General features: G+C 40.7%; 1 protein-coding gene across 3 annotated transcripts in view; it reads right to left on the bottom strand.

The window, feature by feature from the left end:
- LOC139640915 (calcipressin-1-like) overlaps positions 1–15,410 on the bottom strand; it is a 29,208-nt gene that overhangs the window by 8,058 nt on the left and 5,740 nt on the right. The window contains exon 1 of one of the 3 annotated variants that reach the window (XM_071515117.1): positions 1,091–1,715. The exons of the other annotated variants lie outside the window; for them this stretch is intronic. Within the exon in view, the coding sequence (XP_071371218.1) occupies positions 1,091–1,177 (87 nt within the window). The 5' untranslated portion in view covers positions 1,178–1,715. Of the gene's footprint in view, positions 1–1,090; positions 1,716–15,410 lie in introns of those variants that run through there. 3 annotated transcript variants of the gene reach the window in all.

Here is a 15,410-nt window from a genome sequence, read left to right as displayed (position 1 = left end):
TTTCCCTCCCCAGCATCCTTGCGAAGGATTGCCAATGGGACTCCAGGAAAATGAAAGATAGTTTAAAGTCACTCGTATTTCTTCATTTAATAGAGGCTAGCCCAATGAGAGAATGTGTGGATCATATTTTTTTTTATCTACCCACCTACAGTATAGACAGTTATGATTTAGTACAGTATTAAAAAAAAAAAAAAAAAAGGGGGGGAAAGTATCAAATAGGGGTTTATGGGCCAATGTGCATCTATCCGGAGGTCCTTGGCATAAAAACGTTTGGGAAGCCATGAGTGCAGAGGTTATGATAAAATGGCTTAGATGTCCACACACACACACACACACACACACACACACACACACACACACACACACACAATTACCATGACCCATAGTCATATCATCAATGACCCACTTGAAAATCAGCCAGTTTTGGCTGAAAAGTTGCATGTATGGAGGCAGATATTCTCCTTTTATTAAAAATCAGATCTGGTCCAGTCAGTGTGGTTCACCTCTGATATGATGGATATGATGCAGTTTGTTTGATTACATACTTGTTGCAGAATTGATCAATACTACATTGGTTGTCTATGGGAAGACCTTTAGATCCACACAAGTATTAATGAATAGAATGTATCATTGGTAGAGAGTTTTAGTGTCCCGTGGTCTAAATGCTGTTTCAGAGGCTTTTCTACCCTGATATATTTTTTATTGTCAGATATGATTTTGTATAGAATTCCATGACTACCCTACTGTAGGTGGAGAGATAACAATGAAACTATGATCAAAATAGTCATTCTAAAATGACAAAATAATGAAGTTTAACAACTGATCAATTTGCTGGGGACCCCCCTGGAATGCCCTCAAGGACCCCTCGTGGTCCCCGGACCCCACGTTGAGAACCACCGCTTTATGGAGCCTATGAGCAGGTATCTGCATCGGCCTTGAGAAAACCCGTATCGCTTGAACCCTGAACTCAACACAGTGTAGTGACAGTTTTCCCATCATTTTCACAGCACTAAGGAAACATCCGCGATCCAACAGTCACGGGACGGGGGAACGCCGGAAGCAGAGTGCGCTCTCTCTCTCTCTCCCTTACCTGTGCCTCGGGGCGGTCGAACACTTCCTGGCCGGTCACCGAGGCGACCAGGCAGAAGCGGTTGCACTTGGTGGTCTTGATGTGCATGACGGGTAGTCCCGGGAGGCGGAACCGTCTCCACCGGATGCCGGAGGTCAGAGAGGCGCGGCGGGAAGCGGAACCGGCGCCGGACGGGGACGGGGACGACGATGACGATGAGGAGGAAGGGGGGAATCGGGGGGATCGGGGGGGTGTTGCCTTCCCCAGGGTGACGGGCAACCCGGAAGTAGTGGCGGCGGCTCCCAAACAGGAAGTAGGTTCTTTCTGGGCCGCCGCTGGTTCCTGCTTATTTCGCTTTCGTCCTTCTTCCTCTGGTCTCTTCTTCTTCTTACTGATAAACTCCAGTATCCTCGGTCTCCTAAGCCAGATTCCAAGGTTATCTACTCTTGTTAGTGTCAACCCGACTGTGGACACTTTCAATGATGCAACTGTCAAGTCTTCAATATCCAACGTCTCGCTCTTCACACTGTCCGTTCCTCAGTCAATATTCAACCAGCTCTGCAAACCTGAAGGAATTTTCCAGAGATTTGGGTGTGGGGAGGAAAAGCTGTGCTCCAGCCTCTTCTAAGCTCTCTCTCTCTCTCTCTTCCCCTCTCTCTCTCTCTCTCTCTTTTCTCCTGCCTCACAGCCGCTTATATGAGCCGTTGCCAGCCGATGACGCATTACCCACAGTCCCCTCCCCTCCAGTCTTCTGCGTCCCATTCATGCGTTCATTCACTCAAAAGCCAATCGCCTGTGGAAGGGGGTGGGTCTTTCTTTCTTTCTTTTTTTTCTCCCCCCCTTCTTTCTATTCCTCTACCGTCAGATAGTAGCCAATGCTGACTAATCAGACAGAAAGAGGGACAGTGTGTATGTGTATGTGTAAAGAGAGAGGGAGCAAGAGAGAGAGAGAGAGAGAGAGAGAGAGAGAGAGAGAGAGAGAGAGAGAGGATATTGGAAAATAATGACCTCACCACCGAGCAAACTGACGTGTTAATCTCCTTTCTTTCACATTTGAACTGCAACAAAAATATTTCTTTTGGAATGGAAAATATGGGACAATAAGCCTCTCTTGCCCTTCGGTGTTAAGACACACACACACACACACACACACACACGCAGGAGTGAACAAGCTTATCGGTGCACTTGACTACTGAGTGCATGGAGCAAGACTCGGAAAACACACGTCATTCTTAGTAAATATGGATGAAGCAGAGAGAGAGAGAGGCAGAGAAGGTGGTAGAGAGACATAGACGGAGAAGGAGAGAGAGAGAGAGAGAGAGAGAGAGAGAGAGAGAGAGAGAGAGAGAGAGAGAGAGAGAGAGAGAGAGAGAGAGAGAGAGAGAGAGAGAGAGAGAGAGAAAGGGGAAAGGAGACACTGAGGCAAAAAGGAACAGGGGATGGAAATGGACAGATACAGTGAGGCAGAGAGAGAGATACAATGAGGACAGGGAGGAGGGGAAGGCAGAAATAGAAAAAAAAAAAAAAGAGAGGGAAGAGAAAGAGAGATGACTCTGGTTGGAAGAATGCAGGACGGAGGGATGAAAGGATAGAAAGAGAGGTGAAAGAGAGGTGGCGCTCATGGAAAGTATGCAGTTTGATAACAGGCTTTTATGAGGTATTAATAGCAGAAAGCATGGAGCGGGGGTGGGGGGTGGGGGTGGGGGTATGTGTGTTGCCTGCACTTGGAAAAAAAACAAGACCAGACTGTGCAGCCAATTCCCAAACACTTGCACCTGTGTGTGTGTGTGTGTGTGTCTGAGTACTCAAACAATACTTCATTGAGAACATCAGGTCTGCACAGTTGCATTTTTTATTTTTAGAAATCAGATTAGTTAGAAATGCGGCGGCCATATTTGATTTGCGATAGCATACCCGGAAGACAATGAAGCGGATGGAAACGGAAGCAAACCCAAGCGGTCTCTGGACAAGAAATTCAAAATCTATGCCCCAAAATGACCCTTGGATATGGTGGAGAGATGAGCAGAGCTGGAGAAGCTTCCAAATGAAAGGCTAGCAACAGGATTATGTTGGTCCAGAACGTTAGCTAGTGTTAGCAGTCAGAGCCTTCATGTTGTTAACATTTGAATTTATCTCCGAACCAGCTTCTTAACGGTCAGCATGAACAGCCTTATATCCTTAGTGGCACTTCTTTGACAGTTCCATAGTTTATGTTAGCTGCAGAGATGGGGACTCGAGTTTGCGACCTGGACTCAAGTCGCAGACACACAGTGACTTGAGACTTGACTTGAGACTCGTCCTCAAAAGACTTGAGACTAGGGCTGGGCGATATGGACCAAAAATCATATCTCGATACATGATATATATCTCGGTATTTTCTACGAAGTAGGCTAAATGTTCAGTTGTAAGTCAAAGCCACATGTGAGATGTCACAAGCACTTTTATCAAAACAAGACTGTGATCAAAATAAAATGCAAAGATAGGGTTTCCTTCCCTGTTTTAGAACAGTCTGGTAAGTTCAGAAAATGACATCACTTTATTGTAATGCAGCCTTTAAAACCAGGAAAAGACACTTATGCCATATCATGATATTACGATATCCAAAATCTAAGACGATATCTAGTCTCATATCACAATATCGATATAATATCAATATATCGCCCAGCCCTACTTGAGACTCGACTCGGACTCGAGATCTGGGACTCGTGAACAATCTTTATTTTATTTTTTATTTTTTTTGCGCATTAACATTAAGGAAATGTCTGACGAGCTGAATGTCATGAATGTCACTTGGTCAGTCACTTGGTAATGTGAAAGTTAACGTTAGCACCTATGGACGGCTAGCAAACACGTTTAGCTCAGCATCGGCTATCTAACGTTAGCTTGCTACTAGCTTTGTAGCTAAGGGAGGTTAACTTGATTAGATTGGCGTTCGCTTAATCATCCACGTTCCGCTGCCACCATCTGCTGGCTAACGTTAAACCGAGAGAAAGGCCACGTTAATTATTAACGTCGGCTACAGGCAGGTTACAGGTTTATTGTTGACCACGTAACGTTACAGGCTTATTAGATTACTATTACACTGGGTTTGAGAGGCTAGAGAGATGTGTTAATTTACAGTAGATTATAAGCTGTCATTAGTTGGAGACCCAATGTAAGTATACAATACTGTTGTACTCTAACTGTTATTGAAAAATATGCATGTATGTTCATGTTACAAGGCAAAATACAGTTATTAACTTTAAAGGAAAGCTTTCATTGTGAAAGCACCAATAGTCATCCCTACAATATTGTCGCAATATCGATATTGAGGTATTTGGTCAAAAATATTGTGATATTTGATTTTGTCCATATCACCCCGCCCTACTTACAACTGATCATTTAGCCCACTTCGTAGAAAATACCGAGATATATATCGTGTATCACCATTCAGCCTAAAAATACCGAGATATGATTTTTGGTCCATATCGCCCAGCCCTAGGTATGCAGTGTTCTAAGCAGACCGGATGGCATGCAGCAGATGATAGAACGCTCATTACAACCATAAGAGACTTGAGACTTGACTTGGACTTGAAAAAAATGACTTGTGAGCATCTCTGGTTAGCTGTGTCTGCCTGCTAACGCTAACGCTGCGTTACTTCAGCTGGATAAAACTGCTACTGTGAAACCAAATTGTCAGCTATAACTTACATTACTTGTTGGTTTGTGGATAAATATTACGTAATTATGACGTGAATCAAATATGGCTGCCGTGTGAGTAAGTAAGCTCCTTCCACAGACTGCCTCTTACATCTGGAGACCAGCAAGTGTACAATATATATGACGTGTTCATATTGAGATGATGAATGTGACATGAATGGTGCACATATGCAGCGGACCTTGCTCTATAATTTGCCTCCAGGACCATTATTGTACACCATACACAATTTTCAGCCATTTTGAGTTTCTTGAAAAACAGTTTTGAGCATAATGCTTTTTCATTGCCATTTTTTGATTAGGTGAAAGACAGCAGTAATGACTACATAAATAAGTCAATTTCAAAAGTTCACTCCACTGACTGACAGCTCCTCGTCAGTTATTCTTGTTCCACACAATAAACGGCCACAAAGTGACATATTGGTCCCTGTTGACCCCGAGGGAGACAACAGGTTTAGCAGTCATTGCATTACTATTGTAAGTCATTTACCTAAAAATAAGTCAATGGTCCAGTGGACACTCCAAAATCATACCAAGTTCTGAGGGGAAGTGTTAAGGTGACAGGATGCTTCCGATATTCGGTTTTTTTAAATGTAATTTTATATGTAATCCGTAAGCCGGTTGCCATTGACGCCGCAAAGCAGTTTCTTTTTTTTTTTTTTTACTTGCATTCAAACGTCAGTCACATTTGCTGATCGCCATGGCGGCACAGAGAAAAAAGTACGACCTGAAATTCAAGCTGTCAGTTTCAAAATTGCAGAGAAGAAAGAATTCTGAGAAAAGTTTTCATGGAATAGTCTGAACAACTGCAAAGTCCTGAGGTGCCTGCGCAAAGTCGACAAACTAATAACAATACCATCTATATTACTTAAAGACACGAGTATCTCCCAATGTTTCAAACCAAAAGCAAAATAAAACTGGATTAAACTAAACAGGCGGGACATGTTTGCTTCCATGAAATCGAGCTCTCAAGTAGGAATGAGAGCTTCTCTTGGGATTTTGAGGTATCTCATTAATTCAGCTAAACAGAGCAGAATTATTTTTTTTCCATGAAAACTTTTCTCAGAATTCTGAGATAATTATCTCGTTAATTCAGAAAAACAGGGCAATTTTTTTTTTCTCAAGAGAATGCATTACGCTTCCGTAGATGGAAACACACCTAATTCGTATTTTTTTTTTTTTTGCGACATTTCTAAAGTTTGCGTAAAAAATCCACAGTTGGATGAAAACAGCTATTGAAGCCAGAATTCTAGAAATTCTTTTAGACAGGGGGGGGGGGGGGCTGATGTGCACAGACACAAAATCAATTGTGACACCAACGCATCATGCCATCTCACCTGATTGACCATTAAAAGGACCTCTGGGGCCTGCAAACCCTTCATTTAGGAACTACATGTCAGACATCTATCCAGGCACTGAGACCTAGCAGCTGGTCGCAATGTAAACCAGTTGGAACGTGCCCATCGTAAACTATTAGGCACATGTGATCTGTATGGCACACTGACTGCAGGTGTTGATGCACAGTGAAATGACTAATAGTATCGTGCTGTGCGTTTTTGTGTGTGTGTGTGTGTGTGTGTGTGTTGGATGGAAAATGAGTGTGTGTGGAAAATAGAGTGGTGTAATGGTGGTGAGCCGCCCAACAGTGAAGCTGATGCTCTCATGTAAGTGTTGTTTGTTGATGTTAAACATTACCGTGTGAGTATGTGTATGTAGGTGCTAATCATCTCCAGACCTCAATCTCACCCTGCTGCGGCCGTGTGTGTGTGTGTGTGTGTGTGTGTGTGAAAGAGAGAGAGAGAGAGAGAGAGCAAGAGCGCTCAGCCCTGCCTTTTTTCCATCCCTATGTTTTTGTTTCATCTTCCCATTTTTTCCATTCCCTCACTAGATAGACAGACAGGCAGGCAGGCAGGCAGGCGAGAGACACGCACACACCGAGCAGGCACACACGCGCACACACACACACACACACACAGACACAGGTGTGCACACGCACGGACACACACACACAAAAAGTTCACAAGAATGTAGTTAGGAAAATTTCTTGAGCGCCTCACACACTCACACACACTGGATTGGTGGTTTATTACATTTTTATCCTGGAGTTTATTGCACCGTGCTCTTCTTTCCAAAGCCTGGGTGTAAGCAATAGGGTTCAGCTGATATGGCTTTTTGAAAGCTGATACCAATGCTGATGTTTTTGGATTGAAACTACCAGCAGCAAATACATTCATCATGAAGTATTCAGTGTTTCCCCCTAGAACTGTATTCTTGTCAGGGTGGAAAAGCCTCTGCAACAGCATTTAGACCATCATGGGACACTAAAATGCTCCATTGAAAGCCATACATGTGAAACAGTCTTAGGTGGGTTAGCAGCTCCGTAAAGTTACATATTTTTAAATTCAGAAAAATAATGTTTTCACCTTGTTAGAAATTCTCTGTATCATAATGTACACCTACTTAACAACAAATGCCAACAGAATGATACAATTTGTATTTTCTCTGATTTTCACTTCCTTGAAGAACAGTACATTCACCATCACAGATATTTGAACAATTCATCTACCACCCCTCCCGTCATATAAAAACCTTTCAAAAGTGACAGAGATGATATGATGATATGGCAGTGAAAACCCTGTTTACTTTTCATGGACATCATGGTTGTATCCCCAATAGTAGAACGTATCACAGTGGATTATTTCACCAGCTACACACAGTGGGCAACAGCCTTCATTGCCTTTCTCTTTTCATGTTTCAACCGCCCCACTTTTGAACAGTCCCCCCCCCCGTGTTATGTCCCTGCCCAACATCCTGTTTCAACTGGAATTACGTTGAATTACGGAAGCAATGCTGACTGAATGCAAGTCGTGCCAAAGTGACGTTAGATGCATTTATGTAGAGGTGGGCAGGTTAGGTAGACTAGGTGTAGTGGTGGTTAGAGGTTAGGTTAAGTAGGCCGGGTGGGCTGCCCGGCCTACTTAACCTAACCTGGTTAAAGCAATATTCCACTTAGTTTTAACACAGGGGTTATTTTGCACTTGACCACCATGAAAACCAGATCAGTTTGTAGCATTTGTAGTGTGTGAATGAGGTCATGGAAATAGCCTGAAAACTGACATTTGACACGTTTGTTAACAGATTCAACAACAGATTCTGCTTTTAAGACAACAAAGCAGTAACTGTCCGTCCTCATTTTGCATTTTTATTTTCGGTTTACACTAAAATTTGTATTTAAAAATAAAAGTAGATCCGGTCTCCCAAACAGGAACTCTCTCTCCTAAATGGTATCCCTCCGCCATGTTCTCTTCTATCAGTAAAAATGCTATTTGGCGACATTGTGACGACCCGATCTGAGTCGTGCAAGGAGCCCGTATGGTTGAGGTTAGGGTAAGGGTAAGATGATGGCCAAGGCTGTCGTTTTAAAGTGGCATGAGAGATCTGAGTAGTGACTCAGATCGGGTAATGACAAACATTATGTTCTAAAATGCCGGACCTAAGGTGCACTGAAAATCACAGTAGCGGAATATTTTGTTGAATCTGTTCACAAACGTGTTAAATGTCAGTTTTCAGGCTATTTCCGTGGCCTCATACAAACTCATACAGCTGCATCCGATCTTGGTGAGGAATTTATATTCTGGTTTTCATGGCGGTCAAGTGTCAAATAACCCCCATGTTAAAACTAAGTGGAATATTGCTTTGAAACACTGGGGGAAACCTGTAGTGGGAGTCATAGAATAGAGTGCAGGCAGCTATTTTTCCCCATCAGCTAATTTATGGGCAATGTCGGGATGTCAACGATATCAAATCTCTGTCTTTCTACAGAAATACAGTAACTCTGAGTCAGTGCATATACAAAAAAACAAACAAAAAAAAACACTCATACTTTCCTATTGGCTAATTCAACCTATTGTTCTTGTGCTGGTGACCTGGGAAATGTGCTGTGGTTTTTACCTTATTAGTCATAGTGCTGGAGTTCGAAAGATTCACTGCAGCGCTGTACTATTATGGCTAAAATGAATGATCCCAATCATTCCATTGGAAATTGTGATCATACACTCTTGATTATTTGTGGGGGGGGTTTTTTTCCAACTTTTGATTTTCAACCACAGCTGGCACTCTTCCATGACCTAAAAATCTTCTTCCTTTCTCGTTTGTTAATGCTGTTTTTCAGTCTGGTTTTCACTCTTAGTTACATCTAATGTAATGCATGTGTGAAACAAGTTGGAAAATACATTCTGCTATATTCCTGTAAAGTGACCCATTTGTAAAATTCCCTCCATGGAATAAATCCCCTAACTTTCCGGACAGACGAAATAGGGAATGAATGAATGAAGAAGTCCACAAACTACTGTAATGCAAATCCTGATGAAGATCTATGGATACAAAATGGTTATTCTAACAATGAACAAAAACATATTTCGGTAGCATAAAAAAAAAAAAAACATGCACTCTCTGTGAAACCGGTGAAAATTACAATTTAAAATTCACGTTTTAGTGAAAATTTGGTTGAGAGAAATTAGCTGGTCCTAAAAGTTTGCAAAATCGCCCTTCTTTATTGCCTCTGAAGATTGCTGTTCAATCCTGGTATGAAGAAAGTCTGACAAGAACCACGCTGGAGGTAAAAATAGTCTTGGCACATAGTCACAGACACTGAAACGCACACACACACATTTGTATTGCTGCACTCAACGTAAGGTCATTCCAATGAGCTACATTCATTCCTTAACAAACCCCTTACTAGAACTAAATGTTCTCAGGAATACACAAACCATTCACACACATACACAATGGAATATTCTGCCATATGAGCCGTCAGCTGACCCTGAATTCCTTGCAGACGACAAGTGGAAAAGCAGCGGGACGGATGGAAGGAAAAAAAAAAAAAAAAAAAAAAGGAGAGTCATCTTTTCACTGTTCGCCCTTTGGCCTTCTCCTCTTTTGTTTTTCCTTTTCCATCAACGTCAGCAACCCCTATAGCATGCCACCAAACACCGACCGGCTCATCTCACTGGCTTGTGCGTGCGTGCGCGTGCACGTGTGCGTGGGTGTGTGTAATTGCCTCCTTGTGTTTGTGTGTATGTCAAGTTTGTTCTTGCTTTTGTGTGTATGCATGTGTGTGTGGGTGGATTTGTAGATCAATGGTTTGAGAATGTATCAGTGTCCTGCAGCATTTAAGAGTTTTATTGTGAATGTTGCGACGGTAACTTCGTAAGTAAAAGTGAATAGTGTGATAAGGTGGATTTGTTTCCAAATGTATGTTACTGTGACACAGTAAACTGTCTTGTCTTTAGCCCTAGTTTCTACTCCAGTAGTCAGCAGGCTCATTTAGCAAAGACACTGATGTTAATATTAACATACAACTACTAGCCACTACTAACGCTAGTTTCTACGAGATATTAGGGCTCGACATACATTGGTGAGCCAATATTATCAGCTGATATAAAGCTTTTACAGATATATTGGAACAGTGCCACCAATGACACACCAATAGAATTCCTCCTTGGAAATGGTAAAAATACTAGGGCTGAACAATTAATCAAAATTTTATCGAAATCGCAATATGGCCTACTGCAATTTTCAAATCGCAGGAGGCGCAATATTTGTTAAAGGTGAAATGTGTCAAAATAGCATTTTAAAGTAAATATTGTGGTGCTGCAGAGATGTCCTGGCCTACACATCATATTCTACAGACTTAAGAAAACATCTTTGTTTGGTACAGATCCCCGCAAAAATCACACCATAATCATTTTAATACGTTTTTCAATGAAAATGAGAATAATGATGTAAAAAATTATCATTCCCTCTAATATCGCAAATCATATCGCAATTGCAATATCAGTCAAAGTAATTGCAATTAGATATTTTTTCAAAATCATTCAGCCCTAGAAAATACCCATTGCCTGTGGCAGTGAGTAGGCTCACACAGTAAAAACATTTGGCCAGCGAAGTCGTTGTTCACTCAGAAAACCCTTGGTGAACAAAAGCCTCGACAGCTCCCCGCGAGTTCATACAGAGCCAAGGCCGCCTCCGCCATGCCAGCCGCTGAGTCAGCAGATTTGAAGGTAACAACTGGGTAGACAAAATGACTGACCTTGTCACTTAAGTTTCACTGTCAGTAAACACATGCCCCATACCACTGGCCCTGTACAAATCACTGAATGCCAGCAGGTGATTTTTGAAGCTCATTAGCATGGGAGCAGCTGTAGCCACACAGAGTTAATGCTCAGCCAGCCAGTAGTGACAGGACCAGCAAGAGACTCCCTCGTAACAATGAACAGCAACATCTCATGTGAAAGCTCCCAAACGTGACCATTACCTAAATTGTATTCCTTTGGCAGTATTTGCAGCCCTTTAAGACGGCAGCAGTCTACTTTTGTGTGAAAGATGTGCAAAATAATCCATGAGACTCGGGCTGTCTTAACTAGGGCTGGGCGATATGGTTGAAATCAATATCATGATAATCATAAGGATTTTTCTCGATATCAATATATATCACGATATGGTTCATGTATGCAAAATCACGTTAAATAATCAAATTAATGTTCATCTCATTGAACCGAATGGTGATGTTAGGTGTGATGTCAAACAAAACAGAAATATTCAAATAATATTCCTACCATACCTCATTTTATGAGAGTTTTTAAGTCAAATTTGCTTGTCATCATCAATTTAGACAGCAGAAATGTGTGTCACGATATTAAAATATCTTCATATTATCACGATATGATTCCACTGAAAGACGATAAACGATAATATTGAATTATCGCCCAGCCCTAGTCTTAACGTTGGCGTATTTGTGTCACGTTTACATAGGGCTGGGCGATAATTCAATATTATCGTTTATCGTCTTTCAGCGGAATCATATCGTGATGATATGAAGATATTTTGATATCGTGACACATTTCTGCTGTTTAAATTGATGATGACAAGCAAATTTTACTTAAAAACTGATAAAATTAGGTATGGTAGGAATATTATTTGAAAATTTCAGTGACATCACACCTAACATCACCATTCGGTTCAATGAGATGAACATTAATTTGATTATTTAACATGATTTTGCATACATGAACCACATCGTGATATATATTGATATCGAGAAAAATCCTTATGATTATCATGATATTGATTTCAACCATATCGCCCAGCCCTACGTTTACAGCAGTTCAGTAGTTTGTAAGGATGCAACAGTAAGAGACTAATGTGTAACTGGACTGTCTCCTTCCTCCATATTGTTCTGAGTAAATGCATTACCAAAGAAAATCATTTGTATAGGTTTCAAAACTCTCGCAGCCTTGAAATTAAACTAGACTAGAAAAGTATTAAATACACCACTACCGTTGTGGGATATAGTATGCATGCACAGCAACGTGTTGCATTAGGAGGTTGGTCAGTTGTGCAACCATAATGTGGTCAATAGTTTTAGGAGTGTTAGTGTTAGTGATGTCAAATGATGGGGAGAAAGCTGCTTAAGTGTTCCAATGAGTGTTGCTATTTTAAATCATTCCAACTGCGTGTACGGGGGACAGTGAACCAACTGGCACCGTCAGATGTGTTGAATAACATGCCGATCATCATGTTTTGTCGATGCGGTCATACAGCTTAAATCATACCAACAATTTCATAATGCATTTGGATCTACGCTACGTCAGTTAGGTGACTGAGTGCTACTGAATCTAATTTTCCATGACAAATCTTCATTAATGTCAAATGTAAGTAGAAAAATGACAGCCCTGCTACGCACTGGGCTACTTGCTGCTAAAAATAAAGCTTTGAATGCCGTGGCAATATATGAATTCATTATGGGTAGAACTGTTGGAATTAGCTGAGTGACAAAAGGTTAGCCAGGGATCAAGCTAGTCTGATGAATATAATTTATATTGCTCCGGGAAAAGTTTGGAACGGCTTGTGGAAAGGGAATTGAAAGTCTTAAAGAAATGGTTTGATATTAACAAGTTATCATTGAATTTAAGTAAAACAAAGTTTATAATATTTGGTAATCGGCGAATCATTAATCAAGTTAAAATTGTGATCAATGATGTTGAAATAGGAAGAGTGTATGAAAATAAATTTCTGGGCGTGGTAATTGATCATAAATTATGTTGGAAACCACACATAAATAATGTAAAAACAAAGATGTCTGAAACCATTGCAATATTATATAAAACTAAAGATATCTTGAATCAGAACTCACTATATATACTGTATTCTTCTCTCATAGTTCCATACATTACCTACTGTGTGGAGGTATGGGGAAACACATACAAAACCAACACTAATCCAATTTTCATGCTACAGAAGAGAGCTATAAGAATTGTAAATCGATCGGATTATTATGAACCAACCAACGCACTTTTTACTAACTTACATGCTTTAAAATTTTGTGATCTAGCTGATATTAAAACTGCACAGATAATGTACAAAGCACAAAATAATTTACTTCCTAACTGTGTTCAGAGGTTCTTTTAGAGAGAAATTAGAAAGAGCCAGTATGAACTTAGGGGGTTAAAAAAAAACAAGGGTAAGGACAAATATAAAAAATAGATGTATATCTGTCAAAGGGGTGAACTTGTGGAATAGTTGTGACAACGAATTAAAAATGTGTAGTTCAATTTGCAAATTAATTATTATTATTTTTTTGATAAATAAATATAAAACTGAGATATGATCATTATTGTGTATGAAATGTTTAGAACTTTTTGTTTTTGATTGTTTATGTTTTTCCTTCTGTTTTGTTTTGTCTTAGAATGTCTTGTAAAAAGGGTGGGCATAATAAGATAAAGCTTCAGCCTACACCTTTTCGGTTAATTCTTTTGTTGTTTTCCATTTCATTTAATGCCTTATTGTTATTTATTTATTTATTTCCATGTACATACATCTTGGAAAATTGTTAAAAAGGACCGAAATAAATTACTACTACTACTACTACTACAAGCAATGTGTGATACCACTTGAAGAAACAGCAAGGAATATGAGGCCTGAGGCACAGCAAAAAGCAACACAAGGTAAGTCAACTCACAAACTACTGCTACTGACATCCTACCATATAATGTAAGGGAGAATATTGGCTTTAAAAGGCTAATGGCAACAGCAGAACCAAGACACATTCTGAAAAGTGAAAAAATATTTCTGTACAGATTTGCTGAACAAGATTCACACCAAAGTCAAGGGAAAGGTAAAGGAAATGATGTCCACTGAAATTGCTGGGGGGCATTCTTGCCTTTATGACCGACTGCTGGTCAGGGTCCACTGTTGTACTCAATTCATAGACCAAAATTGGAAAAGAATACAAGCTATCCTGAATGTCAAGGCAATGTCAGGGGCCGTGTCAGGGGCCTGCACTGGTGAGTACATCAGCCTTTGGGAGGATGGGATATTGAAGCTGATAAAAGAAAAGGCTGAAAGTGGCTGCTGGATATGCCTGGTTTGAGCTGCAGCCCACACCTTCTCCAGCTTGTGACAAATGGTGGCACTGAGTCACAGAGTGGTGAAAGACATACTAGCAAAATTGAGAAACTGTGCCAATGTGCAGCTTGGATGTCCCCCTGCATTCGATCACACAAGCTGTGTTCACCAGATGGAACACGTTTGTACATAGATGAATTTGAAGTTATAGGACCCCATGGGGCATTTGTATACTGTAGACTTGGGCTGTGTCTTATATATATATATATATGTATATACCACTAACCTGAAAAAAAATGTTTTGCTTGTTAGTAATATCAAAAGGATTTTGAATGTGTACGATTCTAGATATTGTATGTTTTGACAGTTGAGGGACTCTTGAATGAGTGAGCTGTTGTGTGGGATCATGGACACACCTCCAACACAGCTGTGGACTATTATGCAATCACGGGCTGTATTTAAGCACTATGTCACTTTATGATTGATATGTCTTGAGTAGGGCTGCAACTAACGATTATTTTCATTGTCGATTAATCTGACGATTATTTTCTCGATTAATCGATTAGTTGTTTGGTCTATAAAATGTCAGAAAATGGTGAAAAATGTGGATCAGTGTTTCCCAAAGCCCAAGATGACGTCCTCAAATGTCTTGTTTTGTCCACAACCCAAAGATATTCAGTTTACTGTCATAGAGGAGGAAAGAAACCAGAGAATATTCACATTTAAGAAGCTGGAATCAGAGAATTTTGACTTATTTTTCTTAAAAAATTACTCAAACCGATTAATCGATTATCAAAATAGTTGGCGATTAATTTAATAGTTGACAACTAATCGATTAATCGTTGCAGCTCTAGTCTTGAGAAAGGTCCTTGTGACCGAAACGTCGACTCTTTTTAATAAATCAATGCAGAGGTGATAAGTGTGTGTGGGAATTGACTTTTTTTCCTCACCAGATGGAACGCCAGCTGCTGCAGAGGAGTGTCATGATTGTATATGCGAGGGAATTTCACCTGTCTGCAGAGTGGGACATCATCTCCAACAAATTGACACCTCGGGCCTACTTGAGAAGATCACTCTGGAGATGAGCAGAGCTGACTCGTCAATACGGGACAACAGGCAACCCTCTGGAGTGGTGGAGCCACAACAGTGGTTGTTTCCATCACCTCTCACTCCAGGCAAGGAGATTCCTCACCTCTCCACCCCGTCCCTCCCCGGTGGGCATTGTAGGAAACATTTATGA

Source organism: Centroberyx affinis, unplaced genomic scaffold, assembly GCF_046629955.1.
Source record: "Centroberyx affinis isolate AG114_WGS23_722 - 3 ecotype Tasmania unplaced genomic scaffold, CSIRO-AGI_Caff_v1 ptg000309l_1, whole genome shotgun sequence".
Classification (NCBI taxonomy): domain Eukaryota; kingdom Metazoa; phylum Chordata; class Actinopteri; order Beryciformes; family Berycidae; genus Centroberyx; species Centroberyx affinis.
Note: the sequence above shows the minus strand (reverse complement) of the source record. Positions and strands in the feature narration are given on the sequence as shown.